The following is an 18642-nucleotide window of genomic DNA, read 5'->3' on the forward strand; positions in this document are numbered from 1 at the left end:
TACACGTTTGTCGAATTTTGATAATGAGAACTATGGAGGGGTATCAGTGCAACAATTCTTTTCAAAATTTTTTTTTTTCTATTTTTATTCAAACTTCTTTTTCCAAATTAAATAAATTATTTACTTTTTAGTTGTTATTAGTTGCTATATTAATATTTTTATTTTGATATTCCTAATACACGGCTTATACACAATTTGCGCGGATCTAGAGGGGCTTCGTTATTAAGGTCTCAGCCGAAAGATCGTTGACTTTCAATGCCGAAGGAATAGTCACTATCTACATGTATGTTAGACGTCTTAGGTTTGGCATGGTACAAGGAACTTCGGACAATCGAACTCTGACCTCCCCATGGCTTACGAAGCTAGCGCCCAATCACTAGGGCACTCTGATCAGTGCCGCAATTATTAAGATCTAAATTAAGTTCAATAATATTATATTCAAATATTAAACAACCATTCAGTAGATGCAGATCCGTAAAAACGTTTTTCAAGGAGGGGGACGAGGGTTGACGAGAAAAAAAATTAAACTGCCAAAACTCGACCTTCTTCGTGAGTGAGGCGATGTTCTTATTTTTTTTTTTTCAACGCAAGAATTTGCCGGAGTTTGATGATACTGCAAAAGGTGGGAAAGGGGGGGGGGGAGCAGCAGATAAATGATTTTTTCATATTAAAACATTAGCAAAAGGTTATTCTCCAAACAAAAAAAATTGGAGAGGACACCACCCCCCTCCTTCGTACTTCGGCCCTTAGATTTGATGAAGTGAAATTTTTTTTCTCAGTCCTACTTTGAGAAATTAATTTGATAGCAATATCAATTCAAAGATACATGCTATTTGTGTACCATAAGCGGGTAATTAAAAATGGCGGTCATATTCATTATATTTAAAACACGAAGTCCGTAGGCAGCGATTGGGATGGCAGTGTATACTATACAATAGAAAATAAAACAATTTCCGATTGTTTTCCGTCAATAATGTTGGCGGTAAATTCATAAGAATAGAAATCAAGGCTAATGAAGAATGTAAAAAAAATTACACAGGTTAAATAATAGCTGAAAAAATTGTTACATTCCATTGTTTATGCTTTGACATCACTGAACCCACTGTGACAGAGATGAGATTTCAGGCTTTCTGGAAAGCCAAACTTGTATTTAGTTCTCGGTTTATTTTAATACAAAAGTTATGGACACAGGCACAGACAATTTGCACAAAACACTCCCTCAACTACATATTTACCCAGTATGACAGTAAATCTAGTGGCGGTCAATTATACTTTTTCCAAGTTTTGTACATAAATTGCTTAGGCACTAGTGATTAGCTAATTTAGTATATGTACAATTTGTTACATAAATGAACTTATTGTACCTTTATTTCACAAAATATCCCATAATAATTCTTATGAATCACTTGCGCCAGTCTGTTATATATAAACATAATAAACTTAACAGCGCTATAAAGAGATATTTGCGATTTTCATTCAATGGCGACTTTTTCCCTAGCTGCCTAGCTTTAGTTCGTAAAAAAAGATCCAAAGAAATAACAAACTTTATGCGGAAATTGCTTGTTGAAATGATTCAAAATGAAAAAAAGGAAAAGTAACGAACAGTGATTGATAAAAAAAAAAATCACACAAGGAATACCAATCTGTGAACTGCACATAAAACACAAATTTTGGAAACTCCAGAGGTGGGATCGGGTGCCTAGAGGAGTAAGCATCCCCTATCGACCTGTCACACCCGCCGTGAATCTATATATTGATCTAGTAGACGGAATATTCCGTAGTCAAATGGTTAGATAAACGTCTGAGATTGAACATTTATTAGAAATATCAGAATCTATCATCAGATCATTGTGAAATAAATATTACACAAAATGAGAAAATTAAACGGAGCAAAGAAGCAGGGCGTCCGTTCAAGATGTCGCAGCGGGATCAGAACGGTCTGGATCATAACACAGAAATGACAGTGTTTTAATTGAAATAATGAATAATTCTGAGAAAAGCGGGTACCTAAACAATTAAGATACATCTATAAACAAACAATTTTTGTTGACAGCTGCGAAGAAGCGAGTGGTAAGCAAAACGTTGGCAATGACACATATAAAAAGGGCGTGTTTTCAGCTATTTTTAAAATAGAACACACTATTGATAATCATTGAAAATCGGCTGGCCATTTCATCGTTATCATAAAAATCGCTGGGTATGTGTGTTGAGGACATCAAAGGAATCGCACCTTCCTTGTGTGCATGTGCCCCCGTTGCCAGAGTTGATTATGGTGTGTGGCTGTATTAAACACTATACGGAGGTGGAGCTTTTTGTATTTTAATTTAACGTAGGTCGCGGGTTTGCAGACTTTTTAAAAGTGTCCGAAAACATACCATAAAAATTAGCTATATGAATCCGCTACCTTTGTTTTATATTCTCTGAAAATTTTATAAAATTCGTCTGTATCGTTTTTGTGTAATTAAATCCCAAACATGCCATTGTTGTCTTAACACTTTCAACGTTATTCTGTAGAATTATATAGGGAAAACGTCGTTTTTGGCTCGTTTTGAGACAAGATTTTGTTTCAGAAAATATCAATAACTTTAAAATAGTGCAGACAAAATTGTTTCCCTTTTGGTAATATAACACAGAAATGATTTAAAATACATCTATGTTAAAAAATTAATATGTCTTCGGGTTAGTTTTCTCGTAAATTAAATGTGGATAATTGCTTTTATATCGCAAAATGTAGCATTTTTAAGAACGACGTCATAAAATATCGCGACGTTACGCTTGATTTTGTGAATATCGATCCGGTATACAGTGCAGAAAAACAAGATGAAATAATTTTAAAAAAGAAAAAGAAATTCACGTCTGTCTGTTTTGAAATGACCCATGAATCCTATCATAATACATTTGTTACATTAAAGTTTTAGAATTCATAGAATTTAAAACTAACTATAACAATCTATTGTTATAGTTAGTTTTAAATTCTATGAATTCTAAAACTTTAATGTAACACATTCAATTCAATACCAATGAAATGATTATTGGACATGTTTTTTCTTCTTTAGTTCTTTGACATAGTGAAAATTCTCTTAAGGGACGCAAAACAACACTCTTTTCTTTATGTTTTTTTCTTGCAGTGTAGATTAGAAGTTTCGTTACATTTGGCTGTGTATTTTTTTTCAGCGTGCTGGCAGAAGACGGCATCCTCTAAATATGAAATGTTTTTATTTAGCACATTCAGCTAGGCGCTCAGATCGACGATAACTTGTTAATACATGAATATCCGCCAAATATCGTCCAGGCTAAATACAATGTATATTTTCAGTATACATTTAAAAAAAAATTACACACCGGAAGCTAGTTCCTATATGTTTTTTATTTTATTGTATTCTATTTAATTAGAAATATAAAATAGTTACATATCTTTCTTCATTTTTTCACATTTTTGACGCTAAAATGGATGAATTCTATTTTTATTCTATAAAAGAACTACACGTAAACATAACGCTCATCTTATAATATTTTTAAACATTTACATTTATAATGCTTGCCACATACAACTACTGCTTTAATGTACAAATTGTTTCTGTGGTATCACCACACGTCGTCATTTTTTCCTTTCTGTTAATGAATTTAAGAAAAAAAAAAGTATACCAAGAACCACTCGTGATTTTTTTCTGAAAATGTCACAAATTTCCAATGGATTACTGAAATTTTGTGTACGTCCATTTTTTTGTTCATGAATCGTTCAATATTGTCAGAGTTTTTGCAAAGCCTCGTATTTAAAATAATCGACAGAATTTAGCCTCTTGGTGAACAATTTTTATGGATACATAGGCACACAATTTCAGTGTTTTTTTTTTTGGGGGGGGGGGTTGTTTTTTTTTGTTTTTTTGTTTTTTGTTTTTTTGTTTTTGGAAAGGGGGGGCACAACTAAACATTAATTGTCAAGTGTAAAAAGTTATCAGGCATTCTTGTGGGGCTTTTTCGCTAGCCAAGGGTTTTCGGTCCACTCCGCCTTTATGGGGAGCGTAGTGGACCAAAAAACCTTGCATGGATAGCTATAGCGAAGATTTTGAGTGGCGCTACCGCCAATTTATTTTGTTTTCTGGTGTGTAGTACACCTTTTTCTGTAGCACGATTAAACTCTTAAAATTCCTGTAATATTTTTTAATCAGACGAAATAACACACAAGTGCCGCTCGCCCTGCTAAACGTTGTGAATTTAGACCTTCATTTTAAATCTCTCTGTGATAATAGATACAAACTGTTATGTTAATTCTCGATACAAGCACATTATCTGTATTTATACGTATATTTACACTGAATTTCTCACCGATATTTCTCGATTCTTGCGAATAGCCCCACGTGATTTTTTCACATACAGACAGAGGATAAGTCAAAAAATAATTCTGATCTTGATTTTATGTAGTATAGGTACAAGAATTAAAAAAATAAATAAATAAAACAGTCGAACGAGACATTTTAAGAGGGGTAAATGGGGCGAGAATTTAAAAAATACATGTAATGTTATATGACCTAATCGACAAGCAGATTTTTTTTACGATTGACTTTTCAATTTATAAAACATTACTTGTTCGACATGGAAAGCAAAGTTGCAAATAAAATCTGTAGCTAACAGCATTGTAAGCCGTTATTTACAGGAGGTGAGTGTCGCTCAAAAATTGTCTTTATGTTTCATAGTACCATAGCAGTTTTTAATTTGTGATTAACTTGTAGATATATAAGTTTTTAAAAATGTCCTTTTAAAAAATTAAGTTTAAACGTTTGATGTAACAGGTGTATTTGCGAATGTTTACATAATAACTTCTTTATCAATAAAACAAACTGTTAAAATACGTTCAAAGGGAAAAAAGGTCAGTTTAAACATGTGTCCATATCGTCCATATGTGTCCAAGCGGTTGTTTTTCGGCCTGTCGGAAAAGGCTGAGAATAAATAAACGCTTTCTAATACTTCCGGTGTCGATCAAGTCTTTATTATTTGTGATAGCTTAGTTTGTTCCATAAATAATATAGCTAACACCAAACTATAATTCCAACAAAGTAATATCTAAATATATTGTATCGAATATTCAAATCGTACAATGTCTTCATTATTTGTGATAAGTTTGTTCCTTAAATAATATGACACTAAAGTATCAATTCCAACAAACGTTATAGCTAACACATGATATACTGAAGAATTCAATAGAATAAAAACATCGCAGTTTTCTTTTTTCATTGTGACGTCATAATCAAATGTGCACAAGAAGCCGTCCAAATCATATAAATTGCGTACCCAGTTTTAACGACGTCAGCAAACCCGCGACCTACGTTAAATGGTTGAAAAATACGTATACATTTTTGTATTTTAAATGGTTGAAAAATACGTATTCAACATGTGAATGGCCCAGCTTCGTTGAACCAGTTACGTCCTGACTTAGCAAAAGAAAACATATAGCCTGTGATGGAAAAATGTATTACCATATTCAAAGGAAAATACAATAAGGAGATGTTTGGTGTTTTGTTTGATTGAATTGAAATATATAAAAATACAAGTTTAGGGAACTTGTAGAGAGAGATAGAGAGAGAAGGTGTATATAAGCTAATATTGTTCAACAAATCTATTAGTATCATTTATGTAAAGCCTAAACTGAGAAAAAAATACACGATATCAATGAAACATTAAAATGAGCAAAGCAAGGAATACAAATATAACAATTAATTCTTCTGTTATGATTTAAAGTTAAGCATGTGTAAAGAGGAGATGAATTTTACATACATGTGCCAAAATGTATGTGGTACTTAATCCAAATACAGTATAATATTGTTTTTCTTTTTTTACAAAATACACAATACAAAGCACACGTTTAGATTGATAGTTCTGAGCATTTTTTTCATGATTAACCTTCTTGATTTTAGACCTGCACATCTCTACATTTCAGAAGTCCGACACACATTTACAGAAACATGATCTGATTCAACCTTAAACTTACAATTCATCAAAATATATATCTTTTCATTTTTTAAAGAAAAAAAGAAAATAACGCTCATGATCTATTTGTATTATGATTTTTTTTCAATGTCTTGTCAGCGAAAAATAACACAAAATAAATTCTCTTATAGTGACAGTGTTCGTTTTTTAAGACTAATTATTAAATAAAACGTGCAGATAAAGAATGGTTATCATGCTCAAAAGTAAATTAAACAACAATTGTGAGCAGAGACTCTGAAAACAGAGGCAGGATCAGGTGTCATGGATGATAGCTTCAGATCTGTAGTTCGTTGGTCGGAAAAAAAATTGGATAAACGATCAGAGAACGACAGTGCCACCTATTGAAAAAAATGTATATTTATTGTGCACAAAAAGATGCGCTGTTTCTCGATTTATTTTTCCTTACATATCAACATATTATAAATCGCGTGTTCCTAACATATTCTTTTACTACTTTCATGACAAAATTGCATGTACAAGCCATACACGTAGTGCATTGGACCGAATTGTCTTGCCACCCAAAGTGGCAGTATAAATAGGCGAAATTTTCGATGGTCTAAATTTCAGGCCCAACAGATCTATTAACAACGCTTTATGTGAATGTTTTATTGTGAAGTAGTAAAAGAATATGTTGTGAAAATACGGTTTATAATATTGTGAGATAGCAGCTAAATATACCGAGAAATGAATCGAGAAACAGTGCCCTTTTTTGTGCACACTAAATATGAACATTTTTCAATGGGTGGCACTGTAGCTCTCTTGCGTCCATCCATTTTTTTTTAGACAAGCAAGCTACAGTTCTGCAGGTACATGGAGGAGTAATATCTCCTGTCGACCGGTCACAACCCCCTTATGAATCATTCATGAAAGGTTAAAGGGGATAACCCGTAGACATTTCAGTGTGAACATATGGCCTAACAGTTTGAATGGAAGAATCGGTTAAAATTCGATCAACGAAAAATTTTATTTGCAGACTATGCAAGGTCATTATTTCCACCATGGAATTTACGAAATATTGACGTAAAACGAGATTGTTCATATCTTTGTATCATCAACTTATTTGCAAGAAGCCTGCCTGGTTTTAAAATCTGTTCGTACGTACAAAAAAGCTCCTGTTTTAGGAATCAAGTGGGAGACATATCCCAAATCTAGGTGATAATGGTATATTTCTACATAAATAAGGGAAGATGACGATAGAAAATAGTTGGTCATCATGTAATCGATTTTTTTTTATTTGTGTTTGCTATCAACGTCTTTTTCAAGTAAAACATACATGTACCACATAACTTGAGATGAATTTGGCTTATTATCATTGACAGTAACAACGTTAACTTCTCCATGAACTGCTTTTTTAAGTACGGTCTATTTTATGGTTTCAATGGGATCGGCTTTTCAATGGTAATATCTCGACTGTACACCACTAAATCAGATGTTCTCGGTAAAAATAAATCCATATACTTTAACTTCCCAATTTTCTCACTCTTTCTTAAAGGAATGGGTGATTTTTACATCATTATAAATCTCAGCTCAAACACTGTCATACAACAGAAGTAAATCTTATCAACTCAACAGTTTCTCCCCTTGAATTATCTCTATCTCCTTAAGTTGTATTATTTCCACTTTCCTCTTATTTCCTGAGTAATGTATGTGTAATAACAAGACTTAGTTTTAGACACAACTTCCATGATCCCTAGGTATTGATCAGGTACACATAAAATCAAAATTTTATAAAAACAATAGCCTAACAATTCGTATGAAACGTGTCAGTCAAAAGAAGACCATATTACAGGCTTGTTTGTAATCATAGGCATTAAATCGACCGTATAATTGTAGAAATATTGACCTTAAATGAGGTAGATGAAATCCTTGTAACATCAATCTATTTGACAGTGGCATGTCTCAGTTTAAAAATTGATCGTCCTCAAAAACAATAACGATCTAGTACGTGTATAACTCAAAATTTCTGTTGTAAAGATGATATTTTGAATTTCCCATACCTTCATCTAGTTTTGTGCCATACAAACAAAACCCATTAAAACCTAAGCGAGTGGCTGTTCACCTACAGTCCAGTTTAATTGGTTGGACCTATTTATAATTAAAATTTCTCTGATACTTATACAGCTGGTCACAAAATTCTATTTAACACTGCTAAAGCAAATGCTAGGAGCTATAGAAAATAACCGCAATTAGTATTAAGCACATGCCAGGGACACCCTAGGCACGTTTTGGATTCTCTATGAGCAGGAGATTACATTGAAAATAGAAGTCCCTATAAAGTCATATGGATCAACCCACGTCTCTCTGTATGCTCACAAAATTATCCTATTTGGTTTTCTATGTTTATTTTCTACACACTTGCAGTTAAACTTTATAAGTCTATCCCGATGAGATAAAAATCAATTTTGCATTTGGTTCAGCTTAAAAAAAACTACGTATTGCGGTCATTTGACTTGCAGCATGAATTTTAATAGGAAACAACAGTATGCATGCTGGTTGGCGACTGGTATTGTTTATACAATATTCTCAGAATGCTTGTTCTTTCAATTGATCGATTTAGCTAGTTCAAGAGAGTGGCGAAACGTTCGAATACTACATTCGCAGTAAGAAAAAATTCGTTCACATGCAATATGTCTGAGTCTGATATAACAGATCTGGAGAATTGCACAAAATATACCGGTATAAAATCCAAAAGTGATGTTAAATGAACGTTGGTAGGTGGCTATTTCAAATGTTAAGAGAAAGCTTGCTTCATATATATATTTTATTTTTTGCATTTTATTAGTTACATAATATAAATCTAGTATTAATGAGATAGTTAAGCTTGTTCTGCTATTATTAAGCGAGAGATTTCCATAATTGTGGATGGCTTGTATGGTATTCAGCTCCTCATAAGCAACATTCTCAACATGGCCGTCAGGTATTGATCTTTGTTGGTAACACTCTTTGTCACTAATCTCGTATGACGGCTGGCCATTTCTCTTTTTTCTGAAGTGAACAAAAATGATAAGTATTCCATACTATTTTTTAGAATGTTTTACAACCCAGAACCAAATTAATAATATATTATACAATGGACAGAGGAAGCTATGATCGATGATAATTTGAAACCTTCTAGAGTTTCAACGATTGGAATTAAACATACCTGATGAGATAAAGTACTATAAAGATAACATTCAACAGTAAGGAAATAACAAATCCTGCCACAAGTCCGTCAACATTGCCTCTTTCTTCCATGCGTGGTCCTGTAAAACCTACTGTAAACAAAACATGTATGAATATTTAGAAATAATTCAACAGCATTTTCTCGTATCAGCATATATTTGAGCATACATGTATGAGCTATGCATCTTTTTACTGCGATTTGTAAAACACTAGAACAAGGATGGAAATATAATCTTAACTTTTTGATTACAAAAGCTTGCTCTCGCGTAATCTGCTTGTTAATAATATTCATATCTTGCTTCTGCTTATTCTCCCTAGGCATGTACCTTAGCCCACCTCTGGAGTTTCCTGGAGTTCTTGTTTTATGCCCTTTTCACAGATCTGTATAGTTTGTAGATTTTGTGAGATCAATCACTGTTCGTTATCTTCACCTCCTACACTATTTACATCAAAAGGAAATATTTACTGTTTTGCTGTACTATTCGTACCAAGTTGGTTTCTTTTATCGCAGCGTTTCCCTCGAAATCCAGCACGGCAACCCCAGGGACAATGTCCATTGATACTGTAGCAGGTATCATTGTTAATGCAGTTTCCATTACACTTGTGTTCAAAGTCGTCTCCATACGTGCCGGGTGGACACACTGAAGTTACAATAGTATAAAAGTAGCAACCTGTACTGTATTTGAACTAACTAATAATTGAATTCCAGAGTAAAAAGCACCCAGTTACATGTATATAAACATGTATATAAACGATATCATTGAGGGACACAAGCATAAAGTAAGTACGCTTTCTATAGTATACTAAATATAAACAAAATTATTTGTGCCCTTGCCCCCCCCCCCTCCCCCCCCCTCTCCGGGGTTTCTACCAGTACGAGTTGTCAGAACAAATACATTTCTGTTGCGTGAACAAATAATGAAAAATAGCAATGGAAGAGTAGTAAATCAGCATTTTAGAGAGTGTATTTAAATATTTCGCCAACACATTCATATTAATTACTCTAGGATTTTGGTATTACTACATGTGTCAACATATCTTATTTGGCAATTGTTTGTTCTTGTTCTATTGCTTTACCTGTTTTTAAGGTCGAAACAGTTCAAAAATCGTAGGTTTTTAAGCTGTTAATTTCAAATTTTCCAAAAGTTCCTTGGAATTTTTAAGTATCCAGATCTGATTTACACCACTTCTCGAATATATTGTTGCACAGTACTCTTGAATTTTCCCCTTCACTACTGTTCATATCTTAGTGAGGAGTAAAGAAAGAGGCTTGGTTGAACATTTACTGGAACCCGCTATGTATCTTTGTTTGTTAGGATTTTTATGAAGTTTCGGAATCCATTATAGATATGGTAATTCAAATTCATTTTGGTTATTTAGAATATTAAAAATATTCAAAACTGACATATGATTTTGAAGAATTTCTTCCTTAGAAAGAGAACTATAAGTATAAGCTGGATTATCACTTGTAGAATTAAATCAAAGTTTCTCTAACATACCTCTTTACCTGTAAACATTTTGTTAAAATATACGGAACATAATTTGTGCAGAAAAACAAGATCTTTCAAATAATATCAAAATGGGGGGCTAGCCCCTAGAATGCGGAATCTAGACGGGCTGAAAGGTTTATCTTGATATCCCAAAGAGTATTTAGAAAGTTTATAGATCAAAGAAGCAACGTTGTTCAAAATAACAAGTGAGATCATATAAAAATCATCCAATGACTTCTAAAATAGTCCTAAATCGTTCATTTCCACCTATATCATAGTAAATTTTGAAAACATCTCATCGATTTACGCACGTGATAATGATGAGTCTCTATCTCGATCTCATCTCCTTGAAAATTGGACAGAAGATCTACTTGTTGCTCTAGATCTAGAATGTGCTCGTCTACCTTATTATTTTTTTTCTTTTATAGTAATGAAATATATGGAGATAACGAACAGAATTCAATCTCAAAAGTCCATTAAACAATAAGAATAGGAGCAGAGCAAACACGGACCTCCAAAACATCAGAGGTGGGATCAGGTGGCCTTGAGGAGTGAGCATCCCCTGCCGACCGGTCACATCCGCCGTGTGCTCCTTGTCATGATCGAGAAATAACGGAAATATCCGTCGACAATTCAGTGTGTAAATAATGGTCTAACAATTAGTATGAAAAACGTCAGTCAGCATTTGATTCAATGATAAATTGTATTTGCTGACAAAGTCATTGCGTCGACGATAGAACTTACGAAATAATGACTTAAAACGAGACTGCTGAAATTCTTGTTTCATCAACTTGTTTGTCAATAATATATCTCGTTTTTGAAATTGTACATACGTAGAGCATGCTCTTGCGTATCGAATTGAATGGTTTAATGGATTAATGGAATTGTTTCCAAATATTCTTGCTTGTGTATTTATGAAACATTACAAAAGTAGACATTGTATGAAAAGTTTGTAATAAAAATTCTTTGAAAATTTTGTATATATACTCTCTCTCAAAAAAAACCTGCACTCATGTAAAATCGAGTGTAACGATACCGATAGATAATGGATCTACTTCAGAGGCATAGTCGTATCAGCTCTCTCTCTCTCTCTCTCTCTCTCTCTCTCTCTCTCTCTCTAAAATACTTTTAAATGAATGTGCAAAGATGTTTTAAAGGGAACGTCTGCATAATGAAATTAAACAGTTAAATTCTGAAGAAAGTGACCAAGAGATTCTAAAGATACGGTTTTTTGTAACTCAAATTTTGATATGTGGGTCAAGATATGTTATGTTTGCGTCTAAATTAATGTTACGTTATAATTTCTTTTTCTTTACTTTTTGTGCCAGAATATTTACAAGTGACCTCTACCCGAGGTAAATGGAAAGAAATCAATTTATCAGTCAAAAAAACCTCATATCAGGCCGTGAAAATTAATCAAATCTGCAATAATAATCATAATATTTTAATTAGATATACCTTCGGAACAGTGAATTCCCATCCATCCTTTTTTGCATTTGCAGAGTCCATTTACTTTATCGCATACATTATAGCAATTTAGAGAACACAGTTGCGAACAATTTTCACCAAAGTTTCCCGAGTCACATGCTAGAAATCCCAACAATAAATAGATAAAACAATCAATAAAGGTATAGAAGCAATCATTAGAATATATCATGAAATAGTCCCTTTTTGAAACATAAAATGCTTCATATTAAGAGAGCCGACTGGGGTTTTATTGTGTGAAAACTACTACAGAGAAACTCTTTGATTTTATACCATATGTACCTTAAATTGACTTCAGTATACATGCCAAGTTTAGTGAACATCTACCGTCTGGTTATTTTTTAGGGACCATTTCAAAATACAGGTACATTTACTATAGGATTATTTAGGAAAATACCATTTTTTTGCACTTCGGAGCAAATTATACAAATGCTACTATAGACTTTTTGCTCAAATTATATTATCTGATGGGTAGTACTATATTGTACATCTTAAGCAAGAAACACAAAATTCTACCGTCTAGTTTCCAGAGGGGGCATCTCAAAATGCCAAAAATCATGATATTTTCCTGTTTTTATGGAGTACAGCAAAACATGACAGATACAACAGATTTACATAAAAAATAATAAAAATGATTTTGAGAATCTCAATTTCCTGTGTTTAAAATTTCAAGAGCATCTATTTTATACTTTTTATTTTATGACATAATTAATGACCCCGCTTAAAGAACTTCGGTTACTCATAACGTCAAAAACACGCTATTACGACATCTATCTACCCATCATTTGAAAAATCGTTTTAAAAATCAATTATTCAAAAAGTAATTAGATTTTTTAACCTTAGAATTCCTAAATTTGTTAATTTTTATAAATTATGTAAAAATAGTTGCTTAAAAAAAGTAAATACGCTTTATTTTACTATGCTGGCGAAGTATTGCGCAATGAAAACCCTAGTCGGCCCCCTTAAGCGATGCATTCTGAATAAGCAGAAAACTTACGGTAGTCACATTTCTCGCCTTGAAATCCCGACTGACATCCATTCATACAATGTCCGTCTACATAGTTACAAGTTTCATTCTTTAAACAATTTCCACTGCAGAATCCTTCACACATGACACCAAATGTACCATCACCGCATTCTTGATAACATTGAAAAATAGCCCAGTTGTGTGAGAAACTTAAATTCAATTTACAACGCTGTTCTTTTCATAATTATTTAATTATAAAAAAAATCTAATATAAGTAAAGAAATGGATAAATATATATAAATTATATAAATATATATCACTATTCTGATCCGTCTAGCAAAATTCATTCTTGATATCAATGTATGACTGCGTTGGAGTCATATATATATAAATATATATATATATATATATATATATATATATATATATATATATATATATATATATATATATATATATATATATATATATATATGATCGGGAAATTTTATGACTTTATTACTTTCGTTGCATTTGTCATTTCTCCATCCCGGCATGCAACCATAATCGCAGAAGCCAGTTACATAATAACATGATTTGTTTACACAGTGTTTGCTGCATTCTTCTGAACAGTTTAGTCCGAATGTACCAAATTCGCATGCTTGATAAGAAAATAAAAGATAGGATAAAATGTACAAAGTATGAAACTTAACATTTAAGGATTAAGATACTTCCTTTTCCTTAGATATATGAAAAATATCCTTAATATTTTTGAAAAAATATGTTCTGATATGTTAGATATAAATATTTTACATTGAAAGAACGATTATGAAGCCATATTCTACCTAAATATCTTTCTATCACAAACTGTGAAAAATGGCCAACATGATTGTATATTCATTTTTAAATATTTGACAGTTTTCATGTATGTTCCTCGTTTCTTATGATTTATAATCCTAAGATAGTTGATCTGAATCTCCTACGGTAATTTTAATAAAACTCGGCACAGGTGTAGACTTCTATAGGTCTGTTAAACTTTTCATTTTGACGAACTGTGTTGCAATGGTACTAGAAATAGCGTTTTTGTGAAATTTTATCAATCTGACCCATGGTTTGATACACTTGTAGCCTACACTAAGATACAGCATTTTATGTATCATTTGTTTTTAATGTCTGGCAACATTATTGCCATCATTACTGCATATAACCTGTGAAATCGGTCCTTGAAAAAGGAAATGTAGAAGCTTGAACACTGTTTGTGCTTTCGCATTTCGCTTTCAAGCAGCTTCCTTCATGTTTAAATCAAAAAAATGTGAAGAACCCTAATAACAAAGTCTATCACTGTTCTGATCCGTCTAGCAAAATTCAGTTAAATATTCTTGATATCAATTTATGACTACGTTGTAGTCATATATATATATATATATATATATATATATATATATATATATATATATATATATATATATATATATATATATATATATATATATATATATATATATATATATATATATGTGTGTGTGTGTGTGTGTGTGTGTGTGTGTGTGTGTGTGTGGCTGTGGGGTGTGTGTGTGTGTGTGTGTGTGTGTGTGTGTGTGGCTGTGGGGGTGGGGGTGTGGCTGTGGGGTGTGGGGTGGGTGTGGGTGTGGGTGTGCTTTTAATGGGGAGAAAGTAAAGTTGTTTATCTGCCTTGACAACAATGCATTATTTACAAGAAGCACAACATTACAGAGTTTTACTAACTATACTTACTTTCATTGCACAAATTTCCTTTAAAACCTTCTCTACATCCCTCCAGACATTCTCCATTAACATTATCACAGGTTTTATTTTTATGGCAATTTCCACTGCATAGTTTAACACAATTTGCACCATATGTACCAAAATCACATTCTGCAAAATGAAAAAAAAATTATGAAAACTAGTAAGTTTTAGAAAAAAATGTTCATAAGTGGAGCATGCTCTTGAGTAACGAAACAAATGGGAGACATAAACCCCATATGCAGGTGATAAGGGTATATTCATACACAAGTAAGGGGTTGACGATAGAAAAGCTGAAGTCATCATGGTTATCAGAAAGTGTTATGTTACCATTAACGTATTTTTCTAGTACAAAATTTAATATTAAACAAAATGTGTGGGTTTTTTTTATTTAAAGTTCACTGGGATATATTGTCAACATATGCTTATATGTATGGAAGTAACTATTGTTAATTGATAACACATCATCGATGTATCTAAATGTCGACTTGAAATCATCAGATTTAAATAAACTTTTTCGAAGGATTTCCACGTTTAATTGCACGGTCCTTTTTCTAACCATTCATTGACCTAAGTAAGGAATATCTTTCCGGTATGAGCACGTTGTTTTGTAATAAAAAAAAATAGGATAAAAATCAACTGTGACATGAAAATGATGTCTATCAACAAAATGTGTTTATAACCTTTTTCACATTTAGAGCCTTTATAACCAGGGGCACATCCGACATTGCAATTCCCGCTTTCTTTGTTGCAATCCTGTTTTGCACAGTTTCCACTACAGTTCTTTCGACAATTTTCTCCGTACGTCCCATAATTGCATGCTGTTAAACAAAAGATTTCTCTCATCTTTTCCCAATTTTCTCCAACAGTATTGCATATGTTTTAAATAAAACCTCATTTTCAAAATTTCAGGATGATTATCTGTAATATTAAACTTTAAAAAATAAAAACCACATAGTTTTTTTTATACTTATCTGTGATATTTCTATGCATGTATTTGATTTAACAAACATAAATGAGATACATGACATAATTCTTATATTAAATCTGCTTTTAAAATTGATTTTTTTTCCAGTTAATTAGATTAAGAGTAGAAGTTATTTGAAAAAAATGTCATTTTAATCAAACCAACGAACATTAACTATTTGGTTATTTATGCAAAAAATATGACGTCAAATTGATATAGTTAATTGAAGTAACTAAATAAGAATATTTACATTTGCTGTGTTATTCTACTACGTCAACTGTGAAATTGATTTGAAAGTCATTTTTGTGTATACTCACGCGTAGAAATATACACAGTGAACCTCGCGCTAAAATGACGTCACAATGAGGCTACAGAGACGTTAATAAAAATGTAACGATATAGGGCATCAAGGAATTCTAATATTGAGTATATTATTGGTGCTTTTAAACTTGTAAAATGTAAATATAAGGAATGTTTTTAAGTTTAGTGTGAATTATTGGTGTGTAAATCACACAGACTTGCATGTAGGCATATTTTTCATGAAGCGCGCTTCATGAAATATGCCTACGTGACAACTCTTTGTGATTTACACACCAATAACTCACACAAAACTTAAAAACATTCCTTAATTGAACTTACTTCCTCCCTTTAAACAAGATATTAAAATTTAACCTCTATACATCAAAAGTAGAGTATACCACTGAATTCCAACATTACATTGAGGGTCAATAATATTGATTTTCATCTCTCAAAATTCCAAATCCTACCCAATCATCCTGGTCTGTGTAAGATTATCTTACTTTCATTGCAATCATATCCCATCCATCCCGCACGGCATCCCTCACAATGACCAGTCACGTGATTACAAGAATTATTTCTGCATCCGACTGAACATGTTCCATTGCATTCAGATCCATAATATCCAGATGGACAAGCTTAAAGAGACATTGATTGTGTAAACTTACTTTCATTTTTTTTTCTAAATATCATACAGCTCTTCTGAAAATTTCAAATATTCTGATGTTTCACTATAAACATAGATTCATATTCCTGTCACAAAATCATCCTTTATAGTTCTCTTAGCCGGACTCCGAAACCCATATTACCCAAAATCATCGATTCTATAATTTGGTTTTATTTCAAACTTTAAAAATGAGATTGCAGAACATTGCCTTTTATCTGAGATGACTTTTTTTTCTAATATCGGTGTCTAAACGTATCTATGGTTAGCAAAAATGAATCTTAAATCGATGACATTTTGGAAGAAAAGGTTTTGCCATTCAGTGTGTTTCTGTTTTTAATTACTTCTGTCGCTATTTTTTTTTCTTACAAAAAATGAACTAATATGGAGTAGTCAAAATTTCAACCGGTCTCGGTAGACCATTGGCTGAGCACGCGCGAAAAACATGAAAGAAAAAGTCGTTTAACACAGGTAAACTGTTCCTTCTTCAAGCTCTCGGCATTAGAAGTAAAAATAATTGTCGTTTTGATGTGACTTAAAAACATAGGTCCCGCATCGCATCACAGTTGGTGTTGACATAATATTGAACCCTCCCTGATCTCGCCGTAAGTAGGCGCCATTCATACAATCATGTAGGACAACATATGTGGCGTCTCTACATGAGTAAGAATTCTAAAATGGAACGTTTAACAACATACAATCAATAGCTTTATTTACCTTTTTCATAAAATTGCCAATCTTCTAATGTACATGTATCACATTGAATCCATCAAAGCTTATAAAGGTTGAAATCATTAAATCGATAATCTCTCATGTCTTGTATAATGCTTTTCAAAAGCAGAGAGGAATAAAGTTGTGAATCAACTTCTTATCATAATAAAAATTTTAATTAAAATTATATATGTCCCTAGCCATTTGAATTATTTATCTGCAATGTGTTGATAACGATGCCACGAACCACACAGGAAATATAGAAATTCCAGTGTACTAAGGATTCTAAACATGTTATTTTTTCCATTGATATAGGCTTGCCTTGTCTGGAAACGGATTATAATCAACATCTTCAATCAAAATTATAATTATCAAAGATATACATATATAATTATTTGTCTCTTAGTATATACCTGTCGGCCTTTTATGGCCGTGACTTTCTGCTCATTCACATTTGGCTCTCTTTTTACTTTCCTTGTTTTCTTAATCCCGTTTGTGCTTAGTGTTTCCTCCTTCTTTATCTTTATGTTAAGTGTGTTCCCTCACTGTTAACTCGTCGTACATTTAGGGCAGACAAGGGTTTTAGGACTGATCGCGAACTCAATTTTCTATAACCGTTAGGGTTCTTTTCATATTTTGGGGCAAAATTAAAAACACTGCAGAAAAGCAAATACCAAAAACTATTTTCTAATATAACAAAGTACTATATGTAATCTCTCAGGTCGAACTCTCTCTGGGCTTAAGCACTTTAATATTCTTTTCTCAGTAATCATCATTGGAAAATACCGTCACTGACAGAAATAGTTCTTGGAGATAATCGAAAGGATTGATATATTACACAATGAAAAGCATGATTTTTAATGAAAATTTATTTTAAAATCGTCAATATGTTGAAGCTATTTTGAACAATTGAAATGCATCAAATATTCATCGATATAGTATTTTTCAGATGTAAAATACTGGCTTTATCCATTGTGGCCGATTAAAATATTAAGCTTGCTCTGTTGCAACCACTATTGAAATGCTTATTTCAATAGTGGTTAAGAGTGCATTTCAAAACCAAACACAGATTGCAGCCATTATTGAAGTAACGTTCATTTTCGAAACAATGATTTCAACAGAGGTTTTGAATGCAATAAAATACCTAAACTTGGTTGCAACCACTTTTGAA

At 32.4% G+C, this 18642-nt stretch overlaps 1 protein-coding gene across 1 annotated transcript in view; it reads right to left on the reverse strand.

Moving 5' to 3' along the window:
* LOC133196882 (scavenger receptor class F member 1-like) overlaps positions 1-16713 on the reverse strand; it is a 47664-nt gene extending 30951 nt beyond the window's left edge. The window contains exon 1 of the mRNA XM_061332730.1: positions 16600-16713. Within this exon, the coding sequence (XP_061188714.1) occupies positions 16600-16621 (22 nt within the window). The 5' untranslated portion in view covers positions 16622-16713. The remainder of the gene's footprint in view (positions 1-16599) is intronic.
* Between the last annotated feature and the right edge of the window lie 1929 nt (positions 16714-18642).

This window comes from Saccostrea echinata, unplaced genomic scaffold (genome assembly GCF_033153115.1).
Source record: "Saccostrea echinata isolate AGI-Se365-2 ecotype Australia unplaced genomic scaffold, CSIRO_AGI_Sech_v1 ptg000030l, whole genome shotgun sequence".
In the NCBI taxonomy this organism is placed as follows: Eukaryota; Metazoa; Mollusca; class Bivalvia; order Ostreida; family Ostreidae; genus Saccostrea; species Saccostrea echinata.